Below are 26,826 nucleotides of genomic sequence, written 5' to 3'. Positions count from 1 at the left end.
CCCGGGAGGAGCGACGGGCAAAGCGAAGCCGAACGGGTCAGCGCGCACCACAGCAACGCCCGCAGCTCGCCCCCTGCTTCGCCCGGGTCCCAGTCCCGCCCCCGCCTTCCCCGACGGCCGCTGAGCAGCGCTGGCCATTGGCCGGCGCTCATCTCTCCGCGCCTCTCATTCGCGGCGGGCCATGCCCGTCACGGCCCCGCGGCGCCCCGCGCCTAATTGCCGGGGCAAGGGCGCGCCCCGCCACAGGTAGCGTCGCGGCGGCGGCCGGAGCGGAGTAACCTCGCGGGAGCTTCGCGCCTCTGCGCCCGGCCTGTGGGGAACTCGCTGCGGGCGGCTGTCCCTCTCAGTCCCTCTCTCTCTCCCGGCGCTCCTCATTCCTGCCCGGACAGACCCTCCCGCGGCTGCGGGGCGAGCTCGGCGAGGGGGGGACCGGCCTGTTGCCGCCGGGAGGAGGGACCGTAGGGGCGGCGAGCGGCCGCGCGTCTCCCCCCTGCGCGGGGGCGGGGAGCGATGAGCCGCGCATTGTTTCCCCTGTAGGCAGCGCCCGGCGGGCAGCGGGGCGGCGGGCCATGGGCTCCGCGCCTTTGTCTCCCGAGTGAGCTGGCCCCGTTCCCACAGCCTCCCGCCGCCGCTAGCCGGGCCCCGGCGACATGGACGTGACCGTCTCGGAGCTCCTGGAGCTCTTCTTGCAGAGCCCCTTGGTGACCTGGGTGAGCGGCGGGGGCGAGGGGGGAGCGGGGAGGCTGCCGGCTGGGCGCCCCCGGCCCGGCGAGGGGGGGCGGCCGGGCCCTCCCGCCGTCCCCCCAACCCCGCTGTCCTTCCTCCTGGCAGGTGAAAACCTTCGGGGCGCTGGGGAGCGGGGACGAGGACAACCTCGGCATCTACATGGACCTGGTGGACGGCGTCGTCCTGAACAAAATCATGCTGCAAATGTGAGTGGGCTCGCAGTGGGGGGGGGGCGCGGAGAGGGGTCAGGGGGTCCGGCAGCGCCGAGCACGTCTCGGCTCCTCTCCCGCGGGCGGCACCGGGGCTGCCGGGGAGAGGGTCGGCTCCCGGGCTGCAGCCCGGTGCTGGGGCATGGGGCAGCGCCGGCGCGGCTTCGGCCGGCAAGCTTTGGGGCGGGCTGGAAGGGCCGGTGCCGGGCGAAAGCACCGGGGTTGCGTTTTACTCCTTTTGGTTGCTCTTGGAGTTAGCAAAAACAAAGGGAACCCCCCCCAGCGAAGTAATCCGGGTCTGTGTAAAGCTGCTTTTTACGTTTTTCTAGGGTTTTTTGGGTGGTGTGTGGGTTTTGCGTTCTCCCTCCCTCCAAACCCCAGTTACTTTTTCTGAGTCGTTCGTACACGCTGTAGGGGAGGCGTGCGGCAGCGCAAAGGAGGAAATGAAAGTGTTTTATCATACGAGGCTTTACTGGGAGGGTTTCATCTGAAGCGTGTCTAATATCCTGTAAATTCAGATATTAATTACATAAATTAGGGGGAAAACCCGACTTTAGCGACGTCTCTTTTGAAGAGCGGTGTGAGGAAGCATATATAGATTAAAAGAGCAAACACTGAAAATACTGAAACGTTGGAATCAATTCTTAAATGAACTTGTGCGTTTTTTAACCACATCCTTTTCTGTTGCTGGTCTGCAGCGTGCAGTGCACGACTGTTTTCTAGGGCATTTGGATTTGCTTTTAAACTGAAACATGTCTCATAAAGAGTATGAAGGGAGAAGGGTTTGACTTTCAGGGGAAGAGACTTTAAAACATCTCTCAATTTAGCACTGTGCTCTTTAAGTGAATGATATTATTTGAAGCTTAACCAGGGATTTGCAACCTTAAGCCAAGTCCAAGCACTTAAATTAAGAATTCATGTTAGAATCTTGAAGTGAAATTACAAAAAACTAACTCTGATTAAAAAGCTTCACAACCCGTGCCCCATCCACTCAAGTCAGCAAGTTTTCTTATCTTCTGGTACCTGGCTGCTCCATCTGAAAAAGTAATTCGGTTTCCTTCCAATTTGATGTTGCTAACAGTGGAAACTGTGTAGTGAAACTTGGATAGTGAAGCTATCCAGAGGTGAGGATTCATGATTTGGAACGGAATCTAGATCAGTTGGCCCATTTGGCCAGTGATGTAAAATGTTAATTGGGATTGAAACCTGATGTAAAGAGAAGACGTAATTTTTAAGATTTCTTAAAGAGGAATTACACTATAAAAAGAGATCTTTTAGTAAATTAGAGCTTTGAGTATGAGCATTCTGCTCCAGGCTTGTAGTCTTCCAAGATGTGGGAAACTGGGTTTTGATTTATGACCAGTGCTCTGGGGACAGGGGGTGTATTGTAAGATCTCACTGGAATGAAGATAAGCATATAGGCTGACTGAGTGTGGGGACACTAGTTGCTGTTTTGTTAGCTAATGTGTTTGTGAGAATTGCCCTGGCATATTTACGTGCCCTGGGCAGTCAGGGAAATAAGTTTGGAAAAAGCATCTGTGCCAGCAGTGTCCCAGGAAGCATAAGTGAGTGAAGCACAAGCAGTGTGGAGTAGGAAACAGTGCTGTTGTATGCAATCAGGCCTCCCTGCCCCTTTTAGGTGACTGTCAGTGCTTCTAACAGTATCTAAAGAGCTTGAGAACAAGAGCTTTCTACCCAGAGCCCAAGACTGTTTAACTTGAAGGATCATGGTTGGGTTTATGTATCCCAGCCCAGCAAGGTGCTCGAGGGAGGTGCTGATTATGAACTTTGCTTTTTTCCTGACTTAACCTTTAGAAACTGCAATGCAATTACTGCTTGCCTGTAAATCAGGAAAGCCTTGCAAGGCGTGTTTCTGCTCCACAGAGCTTTCAGAATAGAAAAATAAATGTGTGTTTTAAAATGCTTGCTCATCAGTTTGTGGGGTTGGTTTTATTTTTTCAAGTCCTGGTCCTTGAAGATGACTTTCAGGGCTTGGCTTGAGATTTCTTTCTGCTGAAATTGTATTAATGAGGGCCTTTGATAAATCTGCTAGAATTTGATATGCCATGCTGTGATGGTGTTGATTGCCTGAAAGCACAAATGCATGCATGCACATGCAGGCAGGGAGGGGGGGGGGGCTGGAGGGGGGTAGCAGAGTCAGCGTCAAAGAGTTTGCTTCCTGATGTGGGTAGCTGCCTCCTCACTCGTGTTACTTTACTTTGAGATTTTTTTGGTTAAATATCCTGCTTGCCTGCTTATTGGAACACAGATAACATGGGCATGTGAGCTTGCATGTAAACACCAGGTGTGATGCAGTACTTTGCTGCAGATCAGCAGGTTTCTTTCAGCAAAGATTTCAAAAGCCAAATTCTTTGGACTTTAATAATTGAAAATCAAACACTTTTGTCCTGAAGCTAAGCAGATTTTAAGTTTAGTCTATGGCCAGAAATACAGGTAGATGTGTGAAGAAATCCAGATACACCTGTTGAGCAGAGAGATTGCTGGGTGAAAGTAAGGCCCTGGCTGTTGGAGGCATGAGTGGCTGTGCGAGTTTGGTCGGCCTGTAGTTTCTGTAGCAATAGGTTGTGTTTTGCCCAAATGCTGTCTGGCATCTTGAAGTGGATAGAGAGATCCCAGCTACATGATGTTGTGGTGTGATTGTTTTTAGGTGCTGAGTTTGTATCAGCGAGGCAGTTACATCACCAGAGAGATGTGACATCTATCTCTTTCCCTGCCTGCGGGTTCCTGCTGTCTGTGTGGCAGGAGGTGAAAGCAGGGCTGTGCCTTCACTCCATCATCCTTGGAAAGGACCTCCCACCAGGAATGCTAGCCCTCTGTCAAATGTAGTTTGCTTGGGCACACCAAATGTAGCTGCAGTGCACAGAGAAGGGAATCTGGCTTGGGCTTAGGCAGATTCTGGCAGCAATGTGGCTGGTAGATAACCAGCTGTTGGGCTTTGCTGGTGATCCCTAACAAAGCAAGACCCTTTTAAAAAGAGTGTTGAGGATTGCTTAGTTCTCCATAGTGGTGTCTAGATGCTTAATGAGCTCTCATAGGAAGAGACTGACAGCAGCTTTTGGTTTCCCCACTCAGATTTTAAAAAAAGACAAATGGTTTTTCATGTAATTTTTATGTAAATAAGTGATTTCACTTGCTGTGTACCCCCCAACCTGATTGTGCATTAAGGACATGTTGGCTTTGCAGGCTTGCTGTACTGGCTGAATATTCAGTGTACAAAAACATCTGTTAATCTTCAAGTGGACCTGCTGTGTCCTGACCTTCTGTTTTGCTGGTGGATTTACGTGTATCAGGTTAACAAAGCTTCTCTGTGGACAAATTTTACAGAACTTTTTTCAGATGGTTGTGTGTCACTTCCTGGTATGAAGTTAGCTTGTGATGACGCTGCATAGACTGCATTCAGGGTTACAGTTGCAGCTGTGGCATAATACTTGTGGGCATAAACAGATATTTGTCCTGCTCAACTTACAGAAAGTTTTGTTTGAGATTTGGTATGGGGACTTACACATGCAGGTCTATAAGCACGTAAATGTTCTCATATCAACTGATTCCAATTTGTCTAATTGGTAGTAGACTCTGCTTTTTCTGTTCAAACACTTAGCAAACAGGAATGTGTATTGGGAATGCAGCTGATAAAACCCTTACTTGTATTAAAACCACATAATTAAAATGCACAATAGTAAGTTTTTGCATTTCAGTTGCAGATGTCATGGTCTGTGGGGCTGTCAGCCTGTCGTCTCAATGTAGACCATGTGATAGGCCTGTGAGTGCCTGCCTGCTTCACGTGGTCTGTAGCAATGGAAGGCTAGATATGCATCCGTTCCATTTAAAATCTCATTTACAAGTACATTTTTCTACCATTTTCTAGGCAATTTAGAAATCCTGCTGGCCCTAGTGATGTCATCCCACTTGATGGGAGGGTTCAGAGGAGCCACGAAGATGATTAGAGGGCTGGAGCACCTGCCCTACAAAGACAGGCTGAGGGAACTGGGCTTGTTCAGCCTGGAGAAGAGAAGGCTGTGGGGGGACCTCATTGCAGCCTTCCAGTACCTGAAGGGAGCTTATAAGCAGGAGGGGATTCAACTTTTTAAAAGAGCAGACAATGGCAGGACAGGGGGGAATGGATTAAAACTAAAGGAAGGAAGGTTTAGATTAGATATTAGGGGGAAGTTTTTTACAGAAAGAGTGGTGAGGGACTGGAACAGGCTGCCCAGGGAGGTAGTGGATGCCCCATTCCTGGAGGTGTTCAAGGCCAGTTTGGATGGGGCCCTGGGCAACCTTGTGTAGATCCAGGCTGGAGGTTTGTGTCCCTGCCTGTGGCAGGGGGGTTGGAGCTCTATGATCCTTGGGGTCAGCCCATTCTATGATTCTATGATAGAGGAGAAGCTGGATGATAGGAGAATTGGGCTGGCTGAGGAGTGGTGTATTTCCACCTAGCTAGCTATCTGCAGAGCAGAGTGCCAGGGGATACTGGGCACAGCTGGTTCCTTCTGGCATCTTGTAACCTTTGGGCCTGGCTTGTGGGCTTCCTTTGTGTTAATCAAAACTACTTGTCAGAAATTGCTCAAATGGGATGTGTCATTTTGAATTTTAAAAGTGAAAGTGTTTTCAAGCTCTTGTGCTGCTGGCCCAATGCCTGCTGAACTTGTCACTTGGCCTCTGTCTCCTGGTTCTTTCCTCTGTGCTCCTGCAAAAGACAGAGGACTTCTGTGCAGACCAGAGGACAACTTTAAAATGTTTGGTTATATAGTGAGGTTTGAGACTTCTGTTTATCTGGCTTTAGTGTTTTTTACTGGTTTGCAAAGTATCTCCTTTAGTCACACCACCTCAGTCTCGTGTAGATGACTTTTTTGATCTGGAGGAATACGTGGTTTTTAAAAAGAAGGTATTGTTTTCATTGTATCTCTGTGTAAGGGAAAGACCAAATGTCAAAGGACTGAATAAACATCTTACTGAGTTTGTATTCAGGAATCTTTTTCAGGTACATTCAGACAGAAATCTGTCTGGTTTACCTTGTAAATGTTGCAAAAAAAAATCTCTGTAATTGTCAATATGATCCTTGGAAAGAATTTCTTTGTGTAAAATTCTTCATAAACAGGTTTCACCAACCAAACAGGTGCTGTAATGTGCTGAGTATGGTACAAACAGCTCTGTCATCTTTAGGGGGAAAACATCTATAAACACAGAATTTGACTCTTCAGGTATAATTTTACTCAGATGCTTTTGTTTCCTTGAGGACTCCACTTCCCCTTCCTCTTTTTTTACCTGCTGTAGATCAGGCTGTTCAGGTTGTAGTGTTTGAGTCCCTCAACCTCTTCAGGTTTTTAGCTTTTTACCTTTCACCTCTGGACGTGGGTAAGGACGTGTGACTGGGTAGCTCACTCGCTCCTCCCCAGGTCTGCTCAGTCCTGGGCATTGTTGCCCCGTTCCCCTGCCATTGGGCTGCTCTCTGCTCCTTTCCCTGTCCCCTGAGATGTCTCTGGAGCCTGGTGAGTGGTCTGGAGGAGGTGATGGCAGCAGGAGCAATCCAGCTGAGCTGACTTAATGTGGCATGGTTATTCCAGACAGGCAGTCTGGCACAAAATACGTTTGAAAAATGCAACAAATATATTGTTTTTGAATAAACACATCCCTCAAATGCTCTATTCTTAGGAGTGTTCATCCCTGTGCTTGTTAAGTCAAAGGACATTTTGCAAGTTCAGTGGGATGAAACTGAGTTTACCTGGTAAACGGAAAAGAATAAATACTTGTTTTTTTGGGGGAATCTCCCATTGCCTCCAAAAGCAATTTTCTTCAGATCCTCCAAGGTTTTAGCTGTGGAGCTAGGTCAGCTATAGTCACTACTTGAGCTTATCTGATCCAGGATTAAGGAAAAAACATGTGAACAAATAAATAAGAAATGGCCAGTTGCTTGTTGAGGAGGAATTGTTTAGTTTTCCCTGTGGAGACAATAAACCCTGTGGTAGTTGGAAGTGTAAGGTGTGCTGGCCTTTCACATCTTGTGCAAAGGGTCCTTCCTGTCAAGTGAGCTGAGGTGCTGGATGAAAGTTGGTTACACAACATATTCAGAAATCCAAACTGTCATTTTTTTTTTTTTTAGCTACATTCTGTTTTCAGAAAAGCTTTTAACTTCCTTGTCTGGGGGGGGGGGGGGGGGGGGGGGGGGGGGGCAGGACTGACAGAGTGGCTGTGCTGCAGCTTGGCTACAGTTTAAGAGGACCCTGAGGTCAGTGGCATTAAGGGCTCTTGGGGCAATCAATTACCCTTAATGAAGATGATAGGATAAAAGCTCCAGAATGGCTTCTGAGAAGCCCCATCCTACCGGTGCTTATGTTATTGTAAAAGGCTACAGCTCCACTGTGCCAAAAGATGAGCAGGTCTCCCCTTGGATGGAGGCATTGTTGCATCTTGTGTGCCTTTGAAAACCTCATCCAGGTCCTGCAGTCTCTGTCTACGGCTGTTGAAGAAATTGCCTCTCCTTTGGTGTGGCCAGTGGGTGCATCTTGTGGATTTTTGCCCTGCTTTGTGCAGTTTTAGAAGGTATAGCGGAGCATACTCCACAGTATAGTCAAAACTTTCTCCTTGGCTGTAGACAGGGGTCATGTGTCAGTGGCATGGCAGCATGCTGCTGCCATGAGTGTTCATGTGCAAAGAGAACTGTAGGCTGACTCTACTTTACCATGTTTCTCTCCTTTTACCTTCCTGATTTGTTGTTGTGATCTTGCCTGAAAAGGCTCAGTGTCCAGTGTCAGCTGGGAGACTGCGGAAGGGAAGGGAAGGCAAGGCTCTCTCTTGAGTTCAAGCCCGAGTGCCAACATGCTGTGTTGCTGAAGATGCAAACTGTCACACTGTATATGGGCAGAGCTTCTGTGCTCCTGTACCTGAGCAGCAGTGAAATGGAATACTTATTACAGACTTGACTCTAGAAGTTTGTTACAGTTGCCTCTCTTGTTTTGTTTTGGTTTTTTTTGTTCATAATTTTACAGTGACAATGAGTATACAAAATCCTTTGCTGCTGTAAAGGCAGTGGAGGGTCTGGCTTGTTTACATCAGTGCCAGTTTTGGCCATCTGTACTTCACTTTGCTGGTACATGAATACTGTGTCTGATCTTATCTGCTGCCAAGGCAGTTTTCTCCCATCTCTCTATATATCTCTGTATTCTGTCATACTTATCCACCTATAGCAAAGATTTCACTAGAGATGTGCTTTGGGATAGTTGTGCATTAGAACAAACCACAAAACAGAAAAAGCTCTTTGACATACTTAATGTAAACTTTGGCAGATAGATTTTAAAACTAAATATTGGATCAGTTCCTCTTTTATTTCCTTGTCAGTGCCTGAGTTCAGTTTTTGGCGCTGGAAGAGCTGTGAATGGCTTAATTAACAGCCGGAGCAGAGCTGTGGGAGGCAGGTGTTTGGATTGTGTAGGAGTTTGCTGATAAGAGTCTTTATTAGAGGGGAAATGCAAAGCTTTGATCTCTGCCATTGGCAGATAAAGGTTTTCAGGTTTCTTTTTTAGTGTGTGTACACAGAATTTGAAGGAGCATATTCATACTAAATTATTTACAGCTTTTTTTTTGCCGTGTTTTATTCTAAAAATAAAATTGCTTCAGGTACCAGTTTGATTTGCTTTCTTCAATTTTTTTTTAATTTTAAGTTTGCTTTTCATAAAATCTTTCCAGCAACTTTTTTCCTTGTCTTGCCTGTATCTCTTCCTATTGATGTATATTGTTTGTATTTTGAAGCCCAGTCAAATTAGACCCCAGTGGAGCTGGTTTTGGTGACACAGTGGGTGTGGGAGACATCTAGTTAGATCATACTGGGATAATATAAGTATGGTGTTCCTTTTTTGCTTCAATGTGTACAGTTTGCACAGTGATCACTGACCATGTCTGAACACCCTTTTCTTGTCATAAAACTCCAAAGCCAAGGCATGGTAGTCTTTCCTAAGCTCCCCTTTTATTTGAGTAAGATAAACCCTTTATCACACTACTTTATGTGTGCAAACGAAATATGCTCTTTGCTTTAGGGAAGTATAAATAAGCAGGGAAGCTGCCCTGAGTTGCTGTGTGGGTTAACTTCAAGTAGGCCGCGTTCTGGTGCGCGGGAAGGTTGCCAAGTCGTACGTAGGTGCAAAGGTGCTGGGCTTATTCTGTCATTAATTAGTATGTATGTATCCAGTGTAATTGCATCAGCACGTTTAATGGGTAAATTTTTAAGGGTTTTCCTGTTGATGCATTATTGAGGTGTGAAGTCTTAGCACTGGGTAAGCTAATAATGCTTCATTTTCTCTTTCCCCTCTTAGAGATCCTCGACCAACAAACCAACGCGTCAACAAGCACGTAAATAATGACATCTTTCTCCGGGTTCAAAATCTGACCATCTTAGTCAGAAACATTAAGACTTACTATCAGGTGAGATTTCTGCTTTCTGCTCATTGGTCTGTGGCAGTTGCTATAACACTTCATCTAGTGCAGGGGCTGATGGCTCAAAGAGAAACTTGCAGCAGAAAATGGAGAGGAAATTGTGTTTGTATAAAAAGTACTTTCAGCCATGCTTTCCTTATGAAATGACAGTACAGCTACCTTTGCTGTCCCTCATGGCCAGAGGCTGCTTCCCTGCCCCATCTTTTAAAGAAGAAATTGTACTGTAAGACTGTAAGGGCACTTGGAGAAACATGTAGTAAAAAGGTTCTTTTGTGCTGGGGTTGTGGGCTGTGTGTGTGTGAAGGGGTTTGCTGAAATTAGAATTATGTTTTTGGTTATAAAACTTGTTTAAAACAAGTAGCCTTCTCTTAGAGGGGCTGCCAGCAAATAAATCATTACAAAGGAATATTTTTAATGCTAGAATATAAACATCAAATTGATATACTGTTAATTAGGAAAAATAAATTTGTACTTATATTGAAGGTAGACTTATGCTGCATACCTGCTCTTGGGTGTTAAAGCAGTTGCTTCTTCTAAACTCCTCTAAGAGATTTAGGCACAGGGTGACTGCAAGAATTCGTCACTTTCTAGGTGATGTCCTTGAACTGATCATCAGCGTTCCTCTGCTGTAATAATGGTCCTCTAAAATCAGAGTAGTGACAGCTGAGCACCTTTGCAGAGTTAGATACATGTTGGGTGCTGCTGGAAAGCCACAGGAGTGAATTCAGTTACTCTAAACAGAATTTCTGTATAGGCACTGCAGTGCATATTTAGACTCCTTAGGGGTAACAGTTCTACTGTTCCCTCTTACACCCTTTTGCCAGATTTGAATGCTGTGTAGTGTAAACCAGGCTGAAACCACTGAGGACTGTTACAATGCTGCTTTGTATATGTCTCAGTTGTATAATGGACAGACCTACTAAACTGTAGGAGTTAATGTTGGTGTGCTCATCCTGAACACTTTGACTGTTCTGTATATACAGAAGAGACTGTGTATTGGCTTTGACTTCAAAATACAGAAGAGATGTGGTGCTGAATCGTGGTATTGCCTTTGGATGCTTTCACAGCTTGCCTGCTGCTATTCCAAGATATTGCCACTATGCTTCTGCATTTGATTAGAGGAGCCTAAAAAGAGAGGGGAATTTGTGGAAAGAGTCAGATGGGGTGGATGACTCAGCTGTGCAAGTTCTAGTGGCCTGTTAGAACACTGAAGTGTGTGACTTGGACTTGAGATGATACAAGGAGGGTATCGTGTGTTTCTGAAGACAGCTGTACTGTCGCCACTGTTGGGAACTGAAGATGCTCATGCAGTGTGTTGTCATTCCTGAGACTTGTGATTTCTAAGGGGAAATTCCATTTGGTCATAACTAGAGGTTGAAGGGTTTTTTTGTTTTTGTTTCACTGTTAATTCACTGAACAATGTAAATGTATATGGCTTGTACAAGGAAGACAGATCATCTTAAAGGAACAGGGACAGGACTAGTCTGTCTTGTTCTCTACGCAGTGCCACAGGAATTACAGTCTTGAGTCAGGTCCTTCAGGTGTCAAAACTATAGTTTTTTCTTATTCAAATATGTTCTTATCTTGGAACTGATAGTCTGATCTCTTTTAAGAGTAGATGAAGAGAGATCAGACTCAGGAAAAGTGATTCAGAATCATGTGATATGTTGCTTGATGTCTTGTTGACCTAGCTGTTGAGCTGTGTAATCATAATCCAATAAAGCTAGCAACAACTGAAATAGATTAAGATGTAGTTTTCAGTGGGGAAACAATAGTTGAGGCTTGCAGTAGCAGGCACAACAGTGATTTCAGAGAGCGAGTCAGTCTTGCTCTCTGAAGACTATATATACTGTATGTAAAGAAAATAGCTGTAGGAGCTGATCATTCTTTGTGTATGGACCCTAAGATCTGTAACTACAACAAAGTTGAAAATAAATCCCTGGGGTTTTTTTTTTGGTGTGTGGTGATAACATTATATAAGAATTTGCCCTTATTGCAATCAAATCTTCAGGGCAAATCCAAGGTTTCTGTGCTAATCTGAGGTTCCCTTTCATGTGGTGTGGTGTGCAGCTGTAGTCTTTCCATAGTCTATATGTGCTGTAACCAGGTTCTAAGTGTGATTGATGCAGAGTATAATGTTGTAGCTGTACTAATGTCTGCCAGGTATTTGGGCGATTTCAGGTGTTTCAGGATCTGGTATAAGTAGCTTTTACTAGATGTCTTTGGCCTTTTTTTTTTTTAACATGCAACCAAATGGATGCTCTGGAATATATAAAATAGTTAGGTCTCACCCAAATGTTGGATATGATTTTAAATAAGTTGAAACTGTGGGCACTGTTTCACCAAGTAGTATTATTAATACTTTAGCTTAAGTTAAAATGAGGGTGTTGCCTTGCTCAGTGGAAACATACATATTTGGTTGCAGACTGGAAATGTGAGGGCAGAGTTCCTGACAAACAATAGGAATACAAATTTACTGCTGCTTCAAGAGAAGCAAAAGCTCTGAAAACACAATTTTAGCATTAACATTTTACATTCCCTTTCACTTACTGGTCCCAAGTCAAGTTTGCACCTTAGTTACTGAATTTGATAGACCAGGTCTCCTAGAAAGTGTCACCTCGTGCTTTATTGAAGATTGGTAGGTGTGAAAGAACACATGCCTCTCTCTGCACTGGACAGGAACAATCAAGAATATGATGTAAATTCATAGTACTGTAAACTGTATCCAAGGAAGGTGACATAAGTGTCTATGAAAATTAACTCAGAAGCTAGCTGACATTTCAGATCATCTAGTTGTCTAGTATATCTGTAGTTAATATCAGTTTTCTTATATATCTGTATAGCTGATCTCTTTGTTAAAGTAAAATTCACATTAATACAGATAATATTACTTCAGAAAACAAGAACAGGTCTAATTCAGAAGCATGAATCCAGATGCTCTGCAGTGTTGGGGACTTGTGGATCTACTAAGCTGAGGGTCTGCCTGCAAACAACCATGAACAAACCAGGTTACTGGTGGAATGTGGTTTTGTTTTGAGCCATAAAAATCAGTTGTTACCTGTGCTTCAGCAGGCCTGACTTAGGAGGGGTAAATGCAGTGAAGAAGTCTCTTTCCAGTTCAAGTAACTTCTCACTTCTAGAAGTTGGCAAACTGAATTTGTTCACTAACTCTTCAGAAACCTGTTCCTTCTCACAACTATCAGCTTCATAAAACTGGAAATGTAGGAAAATCATAGTGCCAAGTCTCCTAAAATGAGGGAAAGCACTGGCTGCCACAGGCTTTGGGGGTGTATGTGTTTTTCATTAGGTATATACAATTTGTTACTGGTGGTAGCAGGAAACATCTCTGCTTTTCCCACTCTCAGCAATTGAGCCTCTGCAGATCTGTTACTGGCTTGAGACCCCTCTTTTGAAATCAGGCAAATTAATTTGCTGTTCATGCTGTATCGTGAGTGTTCTGGAGAACCTGTCATTAATTGCATTTAATAGCTGTCATAGCACTGGTTCACTGGAGAAATGGCTGGTCATAAAACTTCTGGATTTAGTGCCATATCTTGGGGAAAGGGCTGAGCACAGCAGAATGTGTTCACTGCTTGTAGTGTAAGCTTTATGTGTCTTTGCTTGGTCTGATTGCATTTAGAGACTTGGACATTTAAAATGGCTTGGTAGGGAATAATACTTACAGACCATTACAGGTTACTATCTGTAAGTGTGGTGAAGATGCTGATTAAGGGGGTCAATAGGGAACAGAGTGTGTTGGAGAAGAGATGCTTATCCACTTCTCACTGGTGCAGGTGTTGTTGATCCTGGTCCAAGGGTGAAGGCTCCACCACATACTTCAACTGAACAGTGTATGTGAACAGATTAGTCTGAAGATGTTGTATTCTGCCTTGTGTTGATAAATTAGTTGGGTATGTTGATCCTTAAGCTGGCACTTGCCAGCCCAATGCAACACAGATGAAAGTCTCTTGCTATTCCTGAGCTCTGCCTTGACTTTGTAATACTTCTGTTAGTTTCTCTAAGGGTTATCTACTGGTCCAATTAAAGTGGCTTGAAAACCAGCGTGAGTACTGCAAGACTGCATGATGTTTGGCTTCACTGAAATAAGTGCTCTTACCCTTGTTGCCAGAGAGTTAATTCCCTCAGGCCTTGTGCTGCTTTTCCAAAAAAGTTGGTTAATCCTAGCTGTGGCAACTATCTTCACAATGGTGTTGCACCCTTCCTGTTTCTGGCAGAGTTTGGCAATGTTGTGTTAAAAACCACCCCAAAAAAACCACCACCCAACACAAAAGGAACAAAAACACCCTTAAGCTGCAATGACATATACAAAGGCTGTTAGTGTTGCTGGTTATGTCACTTCTCATGATGGAAGAAGTTAGAAAATCTGAGGGGTGTTGGCCTACCCCTTTGCTGTGCTTTAGTGTCTGTGTAAGAGCTGATCTGATGTCTGCAACACTTGGAGAACATGCTTATGCCTATGGAGTTTTGGAAGAGGCTTAAGGCAGGTTGGTAGGGAAATCACAAAGTGGCTTTGCTTTCTTCTTTTGCTCATGTGTTAGTGGCTTTGCTTCTGCTCATGTGTTAGTCCTGGGTTTAGTGTTTTTTCTAAAGAACTAAAAATCACTTGGATACCCATGTATAAAAAATTAATTTATGAAAGGATCTGTTTTGATGTCAAGTCCTAACCTTCAAAAAATGCTAGCAACTACCCCCCCAATATATACTGCACTTTCAAGCAAAAAATTCTTATTTAAAAGAAAAACTTGAGGTTGATGGAGAGAATAAAAAAAGAATGTGATCATTCTTTAGCTAGTCCCTGCATGGGTATTGTGGCCACATCTGGAATATATGGATGAGAAATGTTTTAGGAAGAAATGCTGCAATGTGGTCGTGGCTTTATTTTTGTTGCCTGTGTACCCTGCATTTGTAGCCACTAAATGCCTAGCAGATTACTTCATGCTTGGTTGGAAATACTTTTCATTTAAATAAGGATTGTACTCAGAGAAGCTGCACAGCCACAACTGGTTTCAGAACCGAGAAACTCATAACCCCTTTAGCACTATCATTCAAGTAAGGATCTGGAGGAGTAAAGATAAAACCATTCACTGACTTTTAAGAGACTATCACCATTCCCACCTAAACTTACTGACTTAGGCTCAGAGATAATGGTGAGCAGGGATGCCTTTTAAGGCATGTTTCTTCAGACCCATGTCCTTGTACTTGGCTGCTCTATATTTGTGTAAAACAAGTACAAACAGCAGGGGTTTTATCAGGCTGAAGGGAGTTAGCTGCCTGTGAGTTTGGCTGTTGGTGTGAGTGGTTTGGTGCTGCAGGAGTGCAATACCAGTAGCTTCCAGATGAATAAACAACTCCTGCTTCTGTAGTTGAAGCATAGAGTCAGGTTTAGAGCTCTTGTCTGGACTGCAAAGAGGAATTCAAAGTTGGACCTCCAGATTTGGGCACAAGTTATGGGCTGGCAACAGTATGCAGGCTATAAATAAAGTTCTGCAAGTATCAACGTACTCTTCTGTGAGTTGAAATCTGCCTTACTAGGAGGGCTAGTCTGCTATAGTGGGCTAATCATCCAGTCTTTAGCAAAGTAAACACCAGAATGCTAGAAGTGGTGTGTGCTCTTATGTGCATTAAGTTGAAAAGCATCTGTTTTAAGTTTGTACCCACAGTGTCTTACTGAATTAGATAAAACTAAGCTTTTCCTGCTAGCCTTGCCTGTTTGGTATGTTAAGCAGTAGGTCAAGTATATTGTATTTTCCTTTGATTCTTGTTCTCTAGGTATCTTAATTTAGCAGTTTGGCTTAGGGGAAACTTTTCTTCATCTTAAGCTTTAAATTCCATGATTATTAACTCAGAATGTCAGCTTTCTCAAGAGTGAGGTATCAGAAACTTCAACAGATAAGCTCTTTCTAATTGAAATACTTTGCTGGTCTCATGCTCTCTGAAGTGTATGTGTTGTCCCTTTTCTGTACAGGTATTGTTGTACCAAGGCAGTATGCATGTTCTCCTGGCCATAAATTACAGCTGCACAAAGAAACACCAGTGGGCAGCCACTAAGCCCCTGTCTTTTTCACAAGTCTATGATAAATAAGTTAGTTCCTTACTACAGCCTCACTTGCCATGCTATTGTAGGGATGCTCTGTGTTTCAGTAAGGCAGTAGACTAAGGAGATTTTGCTGCTGGCACAACCTGGAATAAGACCTTATTAGCTCTGTATTTGTTTCCCCTCTTAGTCTTGATTTGATTTCTCTAATTAGTTTCAAGTTGCTACGGGCACAGACTGTCTATATGTATTTATGCAGTATTTAATGAGGCCTTCTTGCTTCTGCATTAACAAAAATGTTCTGAGATGGGTTTTCTGTTTGGCAGTAGCATCCTCATGGCTGCGTGGCTGGCACTGGGAAGACATTCTGTTACTGTGGTGTCTACAGGGCGAGGGAATGACTGACCTCAGTGTAAACATTGTGGGAAATGCTGAACCAGTGGTGTTTAGTCTTTGATTTATTCCTTCACCTGAAAATAGGGGTACTATTCTGCTGCAGGTGGGATGAACTTAAAATAATTCACAAATAATTGTTTTGTGTTGGTCCTGTTATCAAGTATTTATCATAGAATCATAGAATGGCATGGGTTGGAAGGGACCCCAAGGATCACAGAGCTCCAACCCCCCTGCCACAGGCAGGGACACCAACATCCAGCCTGGATCTACACAAGGTTGCCCAGGGCCCCATCCAACCTGTCCTTGAACACCTCCAGGAATGGGGCATCCACCACCTCCCTGGGCAGCCTGTTCCAGCACCTCACCACTCTCTCTGTAAAAAACTTCCCCCTAAGATCTAATCTAAACCTTCCTTCCTTTAGTTTTAATCCATTCCCCCTTGTGCTGCCATTTTCTGTCTTTTTAAAAAGTTGAATCCCCTCCTGCTTATAAGCTCCCTTCAGGTACTGGCAGGCTGCAATGAGGTCCCCCCACAGCCTTCTCTTCTCCAGGCTGAACCAGCCCATTTCCCTCAGCCTCTCTCCGTAGGGCAGGTGCTCCAGCCCTCTAACAGGTGACTCATCACTACTACCCAGACTGTGTGATGCTTTTCTAGAGAGAATTGCCGACTTCATTTCCAGAAGAACTAGACAACATAAACATTTCCTCCCCAGAGCTGAAATAAAACTGACCTCTGCAGAAACTTTAAGTGATGTACCCACACTGGTTAGAGCTGCCCTTTCAGGTGGCTAGTAGTGTGTGGTGGGACACCTGGTTGAGATTCCTGTGGCTGTGTTTCTAGGATGTGTTTCAGCTGATACATTGAATTGTCTCGAAGTTTGATGGAGGACTGAGCTTAGAGACTCTATTTTTTTTTCCCCTGAGGCTCCACATGCATTTTAATACACAATACTATAGTGACCTCAAACAGATGGTAGAGAATAGTTTGGCTTTTAAACTGTTCTATTGCCGGTAATTTCCTGGAGCTGGAATATGGGAAAGGTCAGAACGGACTGGCATATGTCTTTGTAGTCTTGTCTTTGTTTTGCTTAATAAGCTAGAAGGGTGTGAGTTCATTGTGCAGACAAATGAAGAAACTGAGCCAAGAAAAAAGAGGAGCAGTGTGCTAAAATACAGAGGCAAACAGAGGTGACCTGTAAAAAATGTACAGTGTGGAATAGCTGTTTGGTTCCCACACAACATGTCAGAGGTTAAGTAAATACTGGTAATTGAAAACAATTCTTGAGATGTCTGAATTACAGAACACATCTACAGTATCCATTATATGACTTAAAAATGGGTAATGTGATGAGAGTGTGTGTGGCTTTTCATAATGAAAGCCAAGGCCTGATGTTAATCTCCTAGCCAACTGCTGTGATTACCAATGCTAAAGCCACACGGTATTTCAGCCCTCTACTACATATATATTCTTGGATATTAGGTTGAAGACATAAGTCACTTTTCAGACAGCCATGTTCAGTCCTGCTGTCTGGACTTCAGGCAAATGTCCCATTTTTGTCAGCTGAAATTTTGCAGAGGAGGGAACTAATTGGTAGAGCCTACCAATTTTGGTAAGGTAAACATATAGCCTGAATGCCACTTGTAGCTGAAAATAGCTTTGAGGTTTATTTTTTGCTAAAAGATAATAAATGAAACTCAAGGGTTGCTTTATTGCTTCTGTTTCTGTATTGGATTTAATGTCCTTTAGTTCTTTTCATTAAAAAGTCTTTAAGAGACAAGATGATGAATTCCACAAATGTATAAAGTATGATTGCCAAACAAACCCCCTAATTGCATACCAGTTCCCAAAGCAAATAATTTCTGCTTTTTAATGGCAGATAGTAAATGAAAGTGATCTGTGTTCTTATTTTCTTTGTGTTCTGTCTGTGAAAGTGTGGCTTCTACTGAGGATATTGTCTGTATTGTGGCACGCTGGATGCAGTCCACAGTCTTGCTCTTAGAGAAAGAACTGACTCCTGGTTACAGTTTGGTGTCAAGGCTTGTTCCCATCAGTTCCAGTGACATCTGTGACCCTGTGGTGTGGCATGAGCAAAGGTGTCCTTGTGCCTCTGACTCTGCTGGCCTGGGCTTTCCATTCCAACAGCAGTTGGAATTGGCTTTTGTTACAAAGGTCTGTAATGAACTCTCACTGCTTTTTTAATGACTTAGTAGCCCTGTAAGCAGTTCTTCCACAGTGTGCTTTCATCTGAGATTGGTATTTAAGATGTCTTTAAGTGGTGCTGTCACTTTGAAGGTGCACTTATCAGTTCCAGAAATGTGTTGAAGGTCTTTGATAGAGCATCATATCCAAATACAGAGTTGTATTTACCTCTGGAGAGGAAAAATAAAAGCTGTTTGCATTGTAAAGATCTGCTTGAGCTTAAGTTGACCTCTAGTACTTATGGCAAATGTGAATGCACTTGGGCCAGGAAACAGGCTTGGAGGCTGTGGAGTCGCCTACCTTGGTTAAGAATGACAGCATTTACCTTTCTGAGTGAGTCTCTGGACCTAAGAAAGCAACAGATGGGAGGAAGCTTTATTGGAATAATTTCTTTGCTGAAGACAAGCCATGGGAAGGGCTGTGTTTCTTACTTCACATGGTCTATGGACTCCAAGCCAGCACAAGTTTGGGAAAGCATCTGCTCATGGATGCACAGAAGTTAAAATGCTGTCACTCCTTGACATGTGTATAGTATCTCCTGTTTGCAAATATGTTGGTTTTGAAAAGGAAGAGAAGAAAGCTCTAAAGAGCAAATAAAGCAGCAAATTAATGTGTGTACACACTGTACCTTAACCAGAATTACTTTTTATATAGCTGTTGAGGTGGACTGTTTGTATATATGCTGTGTGTGAGCTGGTGCCTTTTGTGGTTCCCATTATGATTAAGAGGTGGAGCTGAAGGGGAGTTCAGTGTTTAAATTCTGCTGGATCCTCAACGGACCAGTACAAGTGCCTGAATAAGAGTCTGCTCATCAGACTGAAATGTCCCCTGTGGACACTGTCACTGTCTGTTTTCTTTCATAATTAGCATCATTAAAAGTCCCTAGATGTTTATTTAATTTGTTCTTTAGACTTAGACTGACACTGTTACTCCTGTTGGGTGATCAAGATAAGTGATAGACATCTGCTCCTTTGGGGCTCCTTAGGAAAGGCTTCTGGCCTTGGAACAAAGGAAAAACATTGTATGAATTCCATTTAAATATCTTCCAGTCCGTGAAAATTATTATTAACTGGGTTAAGAGTTTTAAACAATAGGTGGTGGTCTTAATCTAGAAAGAACCACCTTAATTTACCTGATGTTGAACAGATTTTAAAAATGTGGGGTTTTTTGCTGTACAGTTGAGAAGCAAAAGAAGATTAATTCTCTGTGGCACTTCAGTTGTAGGGTGTTTTGTGTGTTTTTTAATGGTGATCCCATCTGTAATATATCCACTGGAAAGGTATTTGTAAGGGGAGTGCAGCATCAAATTTGTATGGCAGAAGGGCCTGTTTGACATGCAGTATGTGTGTTAGAAGAAAGGGGAGGCTGGAACTGAGGTTAATGCCTGGTTTATTTTGGAGCAGCTGTGTTACAGTAAAGCTAAGTGCCTGGAGTCCCCGGGGAGGCACAAGCGTTTACCACTAGAAATTGGGAGGCAGTGCATTTCTTTAACTTTTGATACTGAATGCAGAACTACTGTGTGTATTAGAAGGCTCATTTGTCAGGATGCAGGTTCCAAAGTCCCAAGAAGTAGTTACCATAAATGAAGCATGGTTTTTTAAAAAAACAACCCAAACCAAACCCTTCTAACTCGACTGCTTGACTCACAATATGTCAAGACTGTGTAGTTACTTCAAAGCAGAACTACAGTTTAACTACAAGGACTTGCCTTTTAATGTGATAAATGCCTTAAGGTCACTTCTTCAATTTTGATCTTTCCAAAAAGCAGTGTGTGGGGGGGAGGGAGCAGATCCTGGAAAAAAAAAAAACCCCACCCTGTGTGTTGTGTGTTTTCCTGACTGTGGAAATGGTGTGTGTTACTATTGAAGGCTTTGTCTTTGTTTTCAAGGTCTGTGGTGAATGGTTATCTGAACAGCATGTGGATGTATCTTTACAGTTTTACATGCAGAAGGAATGAGTCTGTAGTAGAGGACCACAAAAGCTGCCATTATTAGAAGCCTTGCTAACACTTCAGTGCTCTCTGATGCTTAATCTAGCTCCCAGCTTCCAGTCATGCAGAAGAAACTAAATCAGAGTGCTCTGCTGTAATTCTCAGACTTGTTTGAGCTGTCCCACATTTCTTCCATTTCCTTTGTAGCCTGAGCCAAAATCTTGACTGGAAAGATGATTTTGATCTCCCTCTTTCACTTAGCCCTTTCTCTTTTTTAAATTGCTGTGTCCAGATTCTGTGCAATTGAGGGATTCAAATTTCAAATGACTTGTTAAAGCTTGAAGGCTTGTCTCCATAAGACACAGCTGCAGTTTGACCTCTTAAAGTGTCTTGCTTAACTTGCAATTGCACTTTGTGTGGCATAGGACCAGATTTTAAGAGGCACTGACTCCTGGATTGCCTTGATAGAACTTGAGATGCCAAGCAACTTGCATGGCAGGATCTTTAAGCAGTTTTGCTTTGATACCCTTGCATGTTGTGAAACCACAGCTTTCTGTCCTATCATGGTTTGTTTTGGTGGTTCTCCTTGACAGCACGTAGCAGCCGTTACCAGTGTCAAGGTATTTATCATCCTCAATCAGTACTTGGCGATTTTGCGAAGGACACATCATCTGAAGCTTCTTTTGACTTCGCTTAATGAACAAGTAGAAATACACTTATAACCAGTGACTTAACCCCTTGACAGTGGAGGGATCACCGTAAGTATCAAGTACATTTAAAAAGCCAAAACCCTGACCACCTTGATCTTGCTGGTACTCATTCAAGTCTTTACTGTCAGGTTGACTTAATCTTAACTTCTCAAAGTCTTTTGTAAGTCATTAAAGTTAATAATGAAGAGTAATTGGCTAAAAAAGTTGGCTAAATCACAGAATCATAGGGTTTGGAAGGAACCTTGAGAGATCATTGGGTCCAACCTCCCTGCCAAAGCAGGATCCCTAGGACAGGTCACACAAGTCGGTGTCCAGATAGGTCTAGAATCTCTCCAGAGAAGGAGACTCCACACCTCCTGGGCAGCCTGTCCCAGGGCTCCCTCACCCTCACTGGGGAAAAGTTCTTCCCCATGTTGGTGCGGAACTTCCTGTGCTCCAACTTGCAGCCATTGCCCCTTGTCCTGTCCCCACAGACACTGAAAAGGGGCTGCCCATTTCCTTCTGCGTCCCACACTTGAGATACTTACAAATAATATAAAGATTCCCTCTTAGCCTTCTTTTCTCAAATGTTACAGAATGGTGGTTAAAATACAAATAAGACCATGATTTTGTGTGTGTGTGTGTGTGTGTGTACAATTCCCAGTGTAGAACTTCAGTATTTGCTGGAGTCTTGGCTGTTTCCACCAACCATATTTTGTATGGAAATGCAGTGACAAACAGATGTATTCAGCACATTTGTTTTGAATAAGCATTTTGTCAGTTTTTAATGTACCTCTGCAGCACTATGAAACCAGAGGCTGTAGCTTACTGGTTGTGTGTGATACTTTTGCATGGGTGAAGATGAGACTAAAGCAGCTAAAGGACCAGCATGCTGGAGAGGTTTATCAGGCTAGCCCTAGATTTAAGTTGTCATAGTGGGTGGGGATTTTTTGACTGTATAGTGTTGCAGTCTCTCTGTGTGACTGGTAGAAAGGAGCTGCTGTGAGAGATGCATCTGTGTAAGCAGAGAAGATGCTTGGGAAACTCTAAATCATTGTGCTTTTCATTCAATACAAAGCCATATTTTAAAAAAACCAGCAACAAAGCAAAGAAAAAACCTCCAGCAAAAATTTGCATCGCACTGCTTTTTTGAACTGTAGGTTTCACTGCGTTTAAGGGGTTTGTTAAGTAAGAGCATATGTGTGGATATTTGCTGTGACGTGGGAGTTGCTTCTTTGTCTTACCTTCCCTGTCTGCTGGTGCCTGTGATGAGTGGTTGAGTATCAGTGTTATTTCACTGGTGTATGCACACACTATTGCCTGTTTTCTTTTCAGGGGTGATAAGGGATGATTCCCACCTAATATAATGCAAACAAATGGTGAAAGGGACAAGTGTGCAGGTCTGGAGATACCTGGGGACTCCTTTCTCACCACAGGCATCTGTTGTACTGTCAATCTAGGCTGAGATTTGTGATGAAGTGCACTTGAGTGAAAACGAGGAGAGCTGAAACTGCAAAAAATCTCCCAAACCCCTGCTAAATACCTGATACCAGTCAGTTCAGATATAAGATGTTTCTGACATGCTTAGTGTGACGGTTGTTTAATATTACAAATACCAGTTTGATTCTACAGTAACAAAAAATAGATATGAATAGTATGGATGTTTAAACTTTTTCATGTACCATGATATGATAGTTCAACTATTTTCCTGTTCCACGTTCAGCTAGACTGATGACTTCTATTACTATTTTTAAAAAATACTTGTCTTACCTTCTCAGCCACAGGTGAAACATTTAGCTTGGCCTAAAATGTTTTGTTTGCAGAAGTTACAAGAAAGGCTAGTTTTGCAGAATGAGCAAAAGTGATATCAAAGCACCTAACCCTACCCCCAACACGAGTGTGTTACATGAACTGGGCTAAGAATAGGAAGAAGAGTAAACGGACTGCTTGTCAGAGAGACAGACTGAGTGCCCTGGCCCCAGAACACCTGCACTCGAGATGTTCTTGGGTTTACTTGGGAGAGGGGGAGAATCTGAGATAGGGTCTCGTGCTGGATTCATGGTGGTTCTTGCACCAACAACTTTGAAACAGCTGCTTTGTTGCTAGATAGATAGGATGATGCTGGCTGTGGCACAGGCGTATGACGTAAGGCACTGGAGAATCCACCTTCAGGAGCGATGGTTGCCTCATCAGATGCAGTAAACTCGAAGGCTTACACACTGCCTCAGGAGAGCAGAGCTTTGGGGGGGTGTTTGCTGTGTATTCTGGAGTCTTGCTGTTCTGCAATACAAAAGGAAGCTCCCATTGAATAGACCTTCCTCTTGCTCTTGATGGCTTGAATTTCTACAGTTGATGGGGCCATCTACAGTGCCAGAAGCTTTTTTCTTTCCTCCTTTTCCCCCCCAGCAGTGGTTGCTGGGAACTGCAGTCATGGTCAGCTGCTTCAACCAGGCAGTGCCACCCCACAAAAGCCTTATTACCCTCGTGTATCTTAATATGTACTGGTGGTATCTAGCTGGCTGGCATAAGACATGTCACTTAATTACTCAGTACACACAAAGAAGCGTTCACATGCCGTGCTGGGATTAGAGTGTGGTGCTTTTTGCTGAGTGCTCTGAGAAGTCTCCTAGAAGGGTATTCTCGGCTCTTCTGGATAGCCCTAAATTAGGAAGGGATGTGAACGATTTTGTACTCTGATGCAAATCTCAGGGCCTCAGGGAAGTTGATAAAAAGGCAGTATCTGGCTCTTAACGCTGAGATCCGCTCCCCCTGCTTACTATCGACAGTGATGGGGAGGTTTTTGTGTCAGTTTTAAGTACTCCCAGTTTGTTTAATCATTATCCCCTCTGTGTGATATGGACCCTTTTGAGTTCCACATCTTTGGCGCATGCTGCTGCTGAATCAAAGAGAAATTATGAATGAACTGGTTTCCTGGCACTTGAGAAGCCATTGAAGCTTGTGCTTAATAGAGCAACCAGGCTGACTAATATAGCACAATATTAAATATGCAGCAGCCTAAAATAAATAGGTTTTAGGGACTTTTTTGTGTTTTTAGATTTTAGGCTACAAAAAATACAGTTACGAAACAGAAAAATACTTTTAAAAAGTTATTGTTCTTCTAAGGAACAAACTAGGATAGGGTAGAGTTTAACTACTACCTCTCACCTTTTTAATGACAAGTCGTTAATTTTCCTTTGATACTCAGAGCAAGTCTGGTCCAGTTCCCAAGACGTATGCTGTACGCCCTCAGGGAGGAAAGCAGTTAGGAATTACAAGGAGTATTATGTTTAGTAGAAATAAGCAACCTGCTGAAGTAATAACCTGCTGTGTGCTCCTAAGTCTCTCTGTATGAATCAGGGTTTTAAAGTGGTGATTGATATATGAGGAATATGTCATCTTTGAGATTAACAGGACAGCTGCACTTGAGAGAGGAGGAACACATTTATTCATGTTTGGTAACACTAACCTTCATGCAAGAAGACTCAGACTTGAGTAACTGCCACAGTCCTTAAGACAATATGGCTCTTCTGCTGAGGCAGAGCAGGTACAGATGTAGCTGAAGATACTTTACTGTGCTGTAGCTCTAACAGTACAGTGTCTCATTTCCTGACTCTGTAACTGCCTGAAGTTTCTTTGAGACTTCTCTCCATTTCAGAAGCAGCCCATTTATCTAAATATCTCAGGTGGCTAGAGAAATTATTATAAGAACTTTTTTTTTTCCTCAGTTGAGTAAGTAACTTTGAAATGTTTTCTATGATGTTTTAATACCCTGTGGTATAGGAGCATCTCCTGCAATGGAGTAGTGTCTCATTCGTGGCTACTGGATTTCATGCAGACTGGTTTGGGAGGAGTTTGGGAACACAGTATTTCACTTTGAAGAACTGCTGTGGATTTTTGTCTCATTCCTGCCTGGGCCCAAGAATTCCAACACTGCTTTCTCCATTAACCACTGGAATGCTTTCTTCCTTGGTTAACTGTATACATGTGAAGAACACCACATTTGATGAGGCAGTGTGTTTAATTCCAAATAAGTAACTAGTGAAATAGTAATAGGATGTGAGTATTAAGAGTTCAGAAATTAAAGTTCATGTTGCTTGGCTGCACTTCTTAAAAAACCCCAACAACTTCCCATGAGATGTCCAAAGAAAATTAAAGAGTTTGTGCATCTAGCTCTATATGAGATACTCTTAATGCACAGTGAGGAGTGCTGTGTTACAAAGCAGTTGAAAAGACTTAGCATTGTGTGCATTTATAAAGAGGTGCTCATTAAAAATGCATTTTTAGTCACCACCTGTTATTTGTTTAATGTGATGGGTGCTCTGCTGCAGTGGTGTATTATTTTTGTCATCGGTCTTCTGCGAAGTGCATTATTCATCACTTTGAACCATATGGGCAGAAATACATTCTGAACATCTGATTTCTGTACTGGCCATTCCCTGAGGAAAGGCTCTAATGTTCTTGTTTCTGACTAACCAGGGCAGCCTTTCCTGTCATCTTTTCATGAAGATTTCTTACCTTCTGCATACCAAAGATGCAATTAAGAGATTCACAGCTGTGATGCTACAAGGCAATGAGAAAACTGCACTTGGTTAGATAGCAGAGGCCTCTACTAAAATTTGTAAATAGAAACAACTATTTTGGGAACAGGGAAGACCTTCCAGACAGTCCTGTGTCCTCCACAAACCATACCTTTTTGTCCGTCCCCACTCCATGGCTTGCATCTGACAGTAGGTATGTGCTGAGCTGTGTGTGGAGTGAGGTGTATGCTGACCTGGCTGCTGCCTGGTGTGGTAGATGTTCTTCCTTTGCTGGGAGACATACCCAAGGGTTTTCCCCATCTGAATTTCACAGAAACTTGTAAAATGTTTTATTCTTCTGGCTCCATCTCCTAAAAATCTGGCTGAAAAAGGGCCTGTTCATCTGCTTTTGTTCCCTTTCCTTGAGTGCTCCAAATCTTCTGCCATGTACAAGTGTAACAGGGAATAAAGAGCCTGATTAAATGTGCTGCAGCGATCTGCATTTCAGCACTCTGGCTTCTTTGACTGTGTGTGTCTCCTTTGCTCTAGAGATGTGATGTTTGCGTTGTGCACACACAATAGCATCCACAATAGCAGCATGTCCAGCAGCCCTTGCATGAGTTCAACATGCCAAGCAGAGTATGTGTATAACTTACTGTAGCAACTTACTGATTTTCTCTTTAACGGGAGGCGAAGGAATGAATAAATGGCAAAGTGACCTCTTCTTTCAATGGGGTGTGAAATCTTTTTGAAGTAACCACTGGGCAGGTTTCCTTCAGTTCTCCTGCCCTGTGCATGTATCAAAAACCTGCCATACAACCTGGTGTAACTGGCAATCTGCTCACAGGAGGCCCTGAGTTTGTAACAGCAGGAGTTTTGCAGCTTGGAGCTGAGTGGTGTTGGCAGAGCTGTTTGAAGAAGTTTGCTTAGTTCCTGCCTGCATTGTGCTGAGCCAAATTCAAAGGGGCTGTTGCCTGTACCTCGTGAGAATGACTTTCAGTCAGAATTCACAAGGAATCATGTATCTACTGATTTGAAGCACAGCAAAATGCTCTTTTTATTTTCAGTTTCAGTTGTGCCTATTTCTGTATTGCTGCTTAGAAAAGTAGCATCCTGCAGATCAGCTCAGGGGAAATCCTGGGTTTTAATTCTGTATGTTAATGTTTAGTAGGAAATTTTTGAGACCTAGTAGATCCTCTGCATATTTACACTGTCAATAGAAATTGCTTAGCTTGGAAACTCAAATTTAGCACCCATATTTGCCATATATCTTGATGTTGGAGAGATACAAACATTGGCTTATGAGAAGATTTAGAGGAATGGTGGATTCGGGTAGTGCTACTGAGGTGCCTGAGCATCTAGACTTGCATTCAGATAACTGTATAACTGCTGTATTTTCTCTGACTTCCTCCAAATGGTAAGAATATCTTTCTCCCTGTAACATTCCTGGGAGTCCCATGCTTTCTGAGCACTGAGAAGACCATTAGTTCAGTCAGATGCCTAGCCCCAAAATGTGTACTGCTACCATAGGCTTGAAAAAAGCACAAATTGTTTTACTGCAGTATTTCTTCTGGTGAATTACTGTGCTAATTCCCATAGAGCTCCAGTTTCTGATCGGCCATTCATCACTCAACCAATTCACGATGCTCTCAGCAAAAA

At 43.3% G+C, this 26,826-nt stretch overlaps 1 protein-coding gene across 1 annotated transcript in view; it reads left to right on the top strand.

Moving 5' to 3' along the window:
* Positions 1-650: 650 nt before the first annotated feature.
* The window catches only part of CCDC88C (coiled-coil domain containing 88C), a gene marked incomplete at both ends in the record, with an annotated part of 92,812 nt that continues 66,636 nt past the window's right edge, over positions 651-26,826 (top strand). The window contains 3 exons of the mRNA XM_084270463.1: positions 651-710; positions 832-932; positions 9,260-9,368. Coding sequence (XP_084126589.1) covers positions 651-710; positions 832-932; positions 9,260-9,368 — 270 coding nt within the window. The remainder of the gene's footprint in view (positions 711-831; positions 933-9,259; positions 9,369-26,826) is intronic.

This window comes from Gallinula chloropus (genome assembly GCF_964237585.1).
Source record: "Gallinula chloropus genome assembly, chromosome: 14".
In the NCBI taxonomy this organism is placed as follows: Eukaryota; Metazoa; Chordata; class Aves; order Gruiformes; family Rallidae; genus Gallinula; species Gallinula chloropus.
This window is presented reverse-complemented; position numbering and strand designations above follow the sequence as displayed.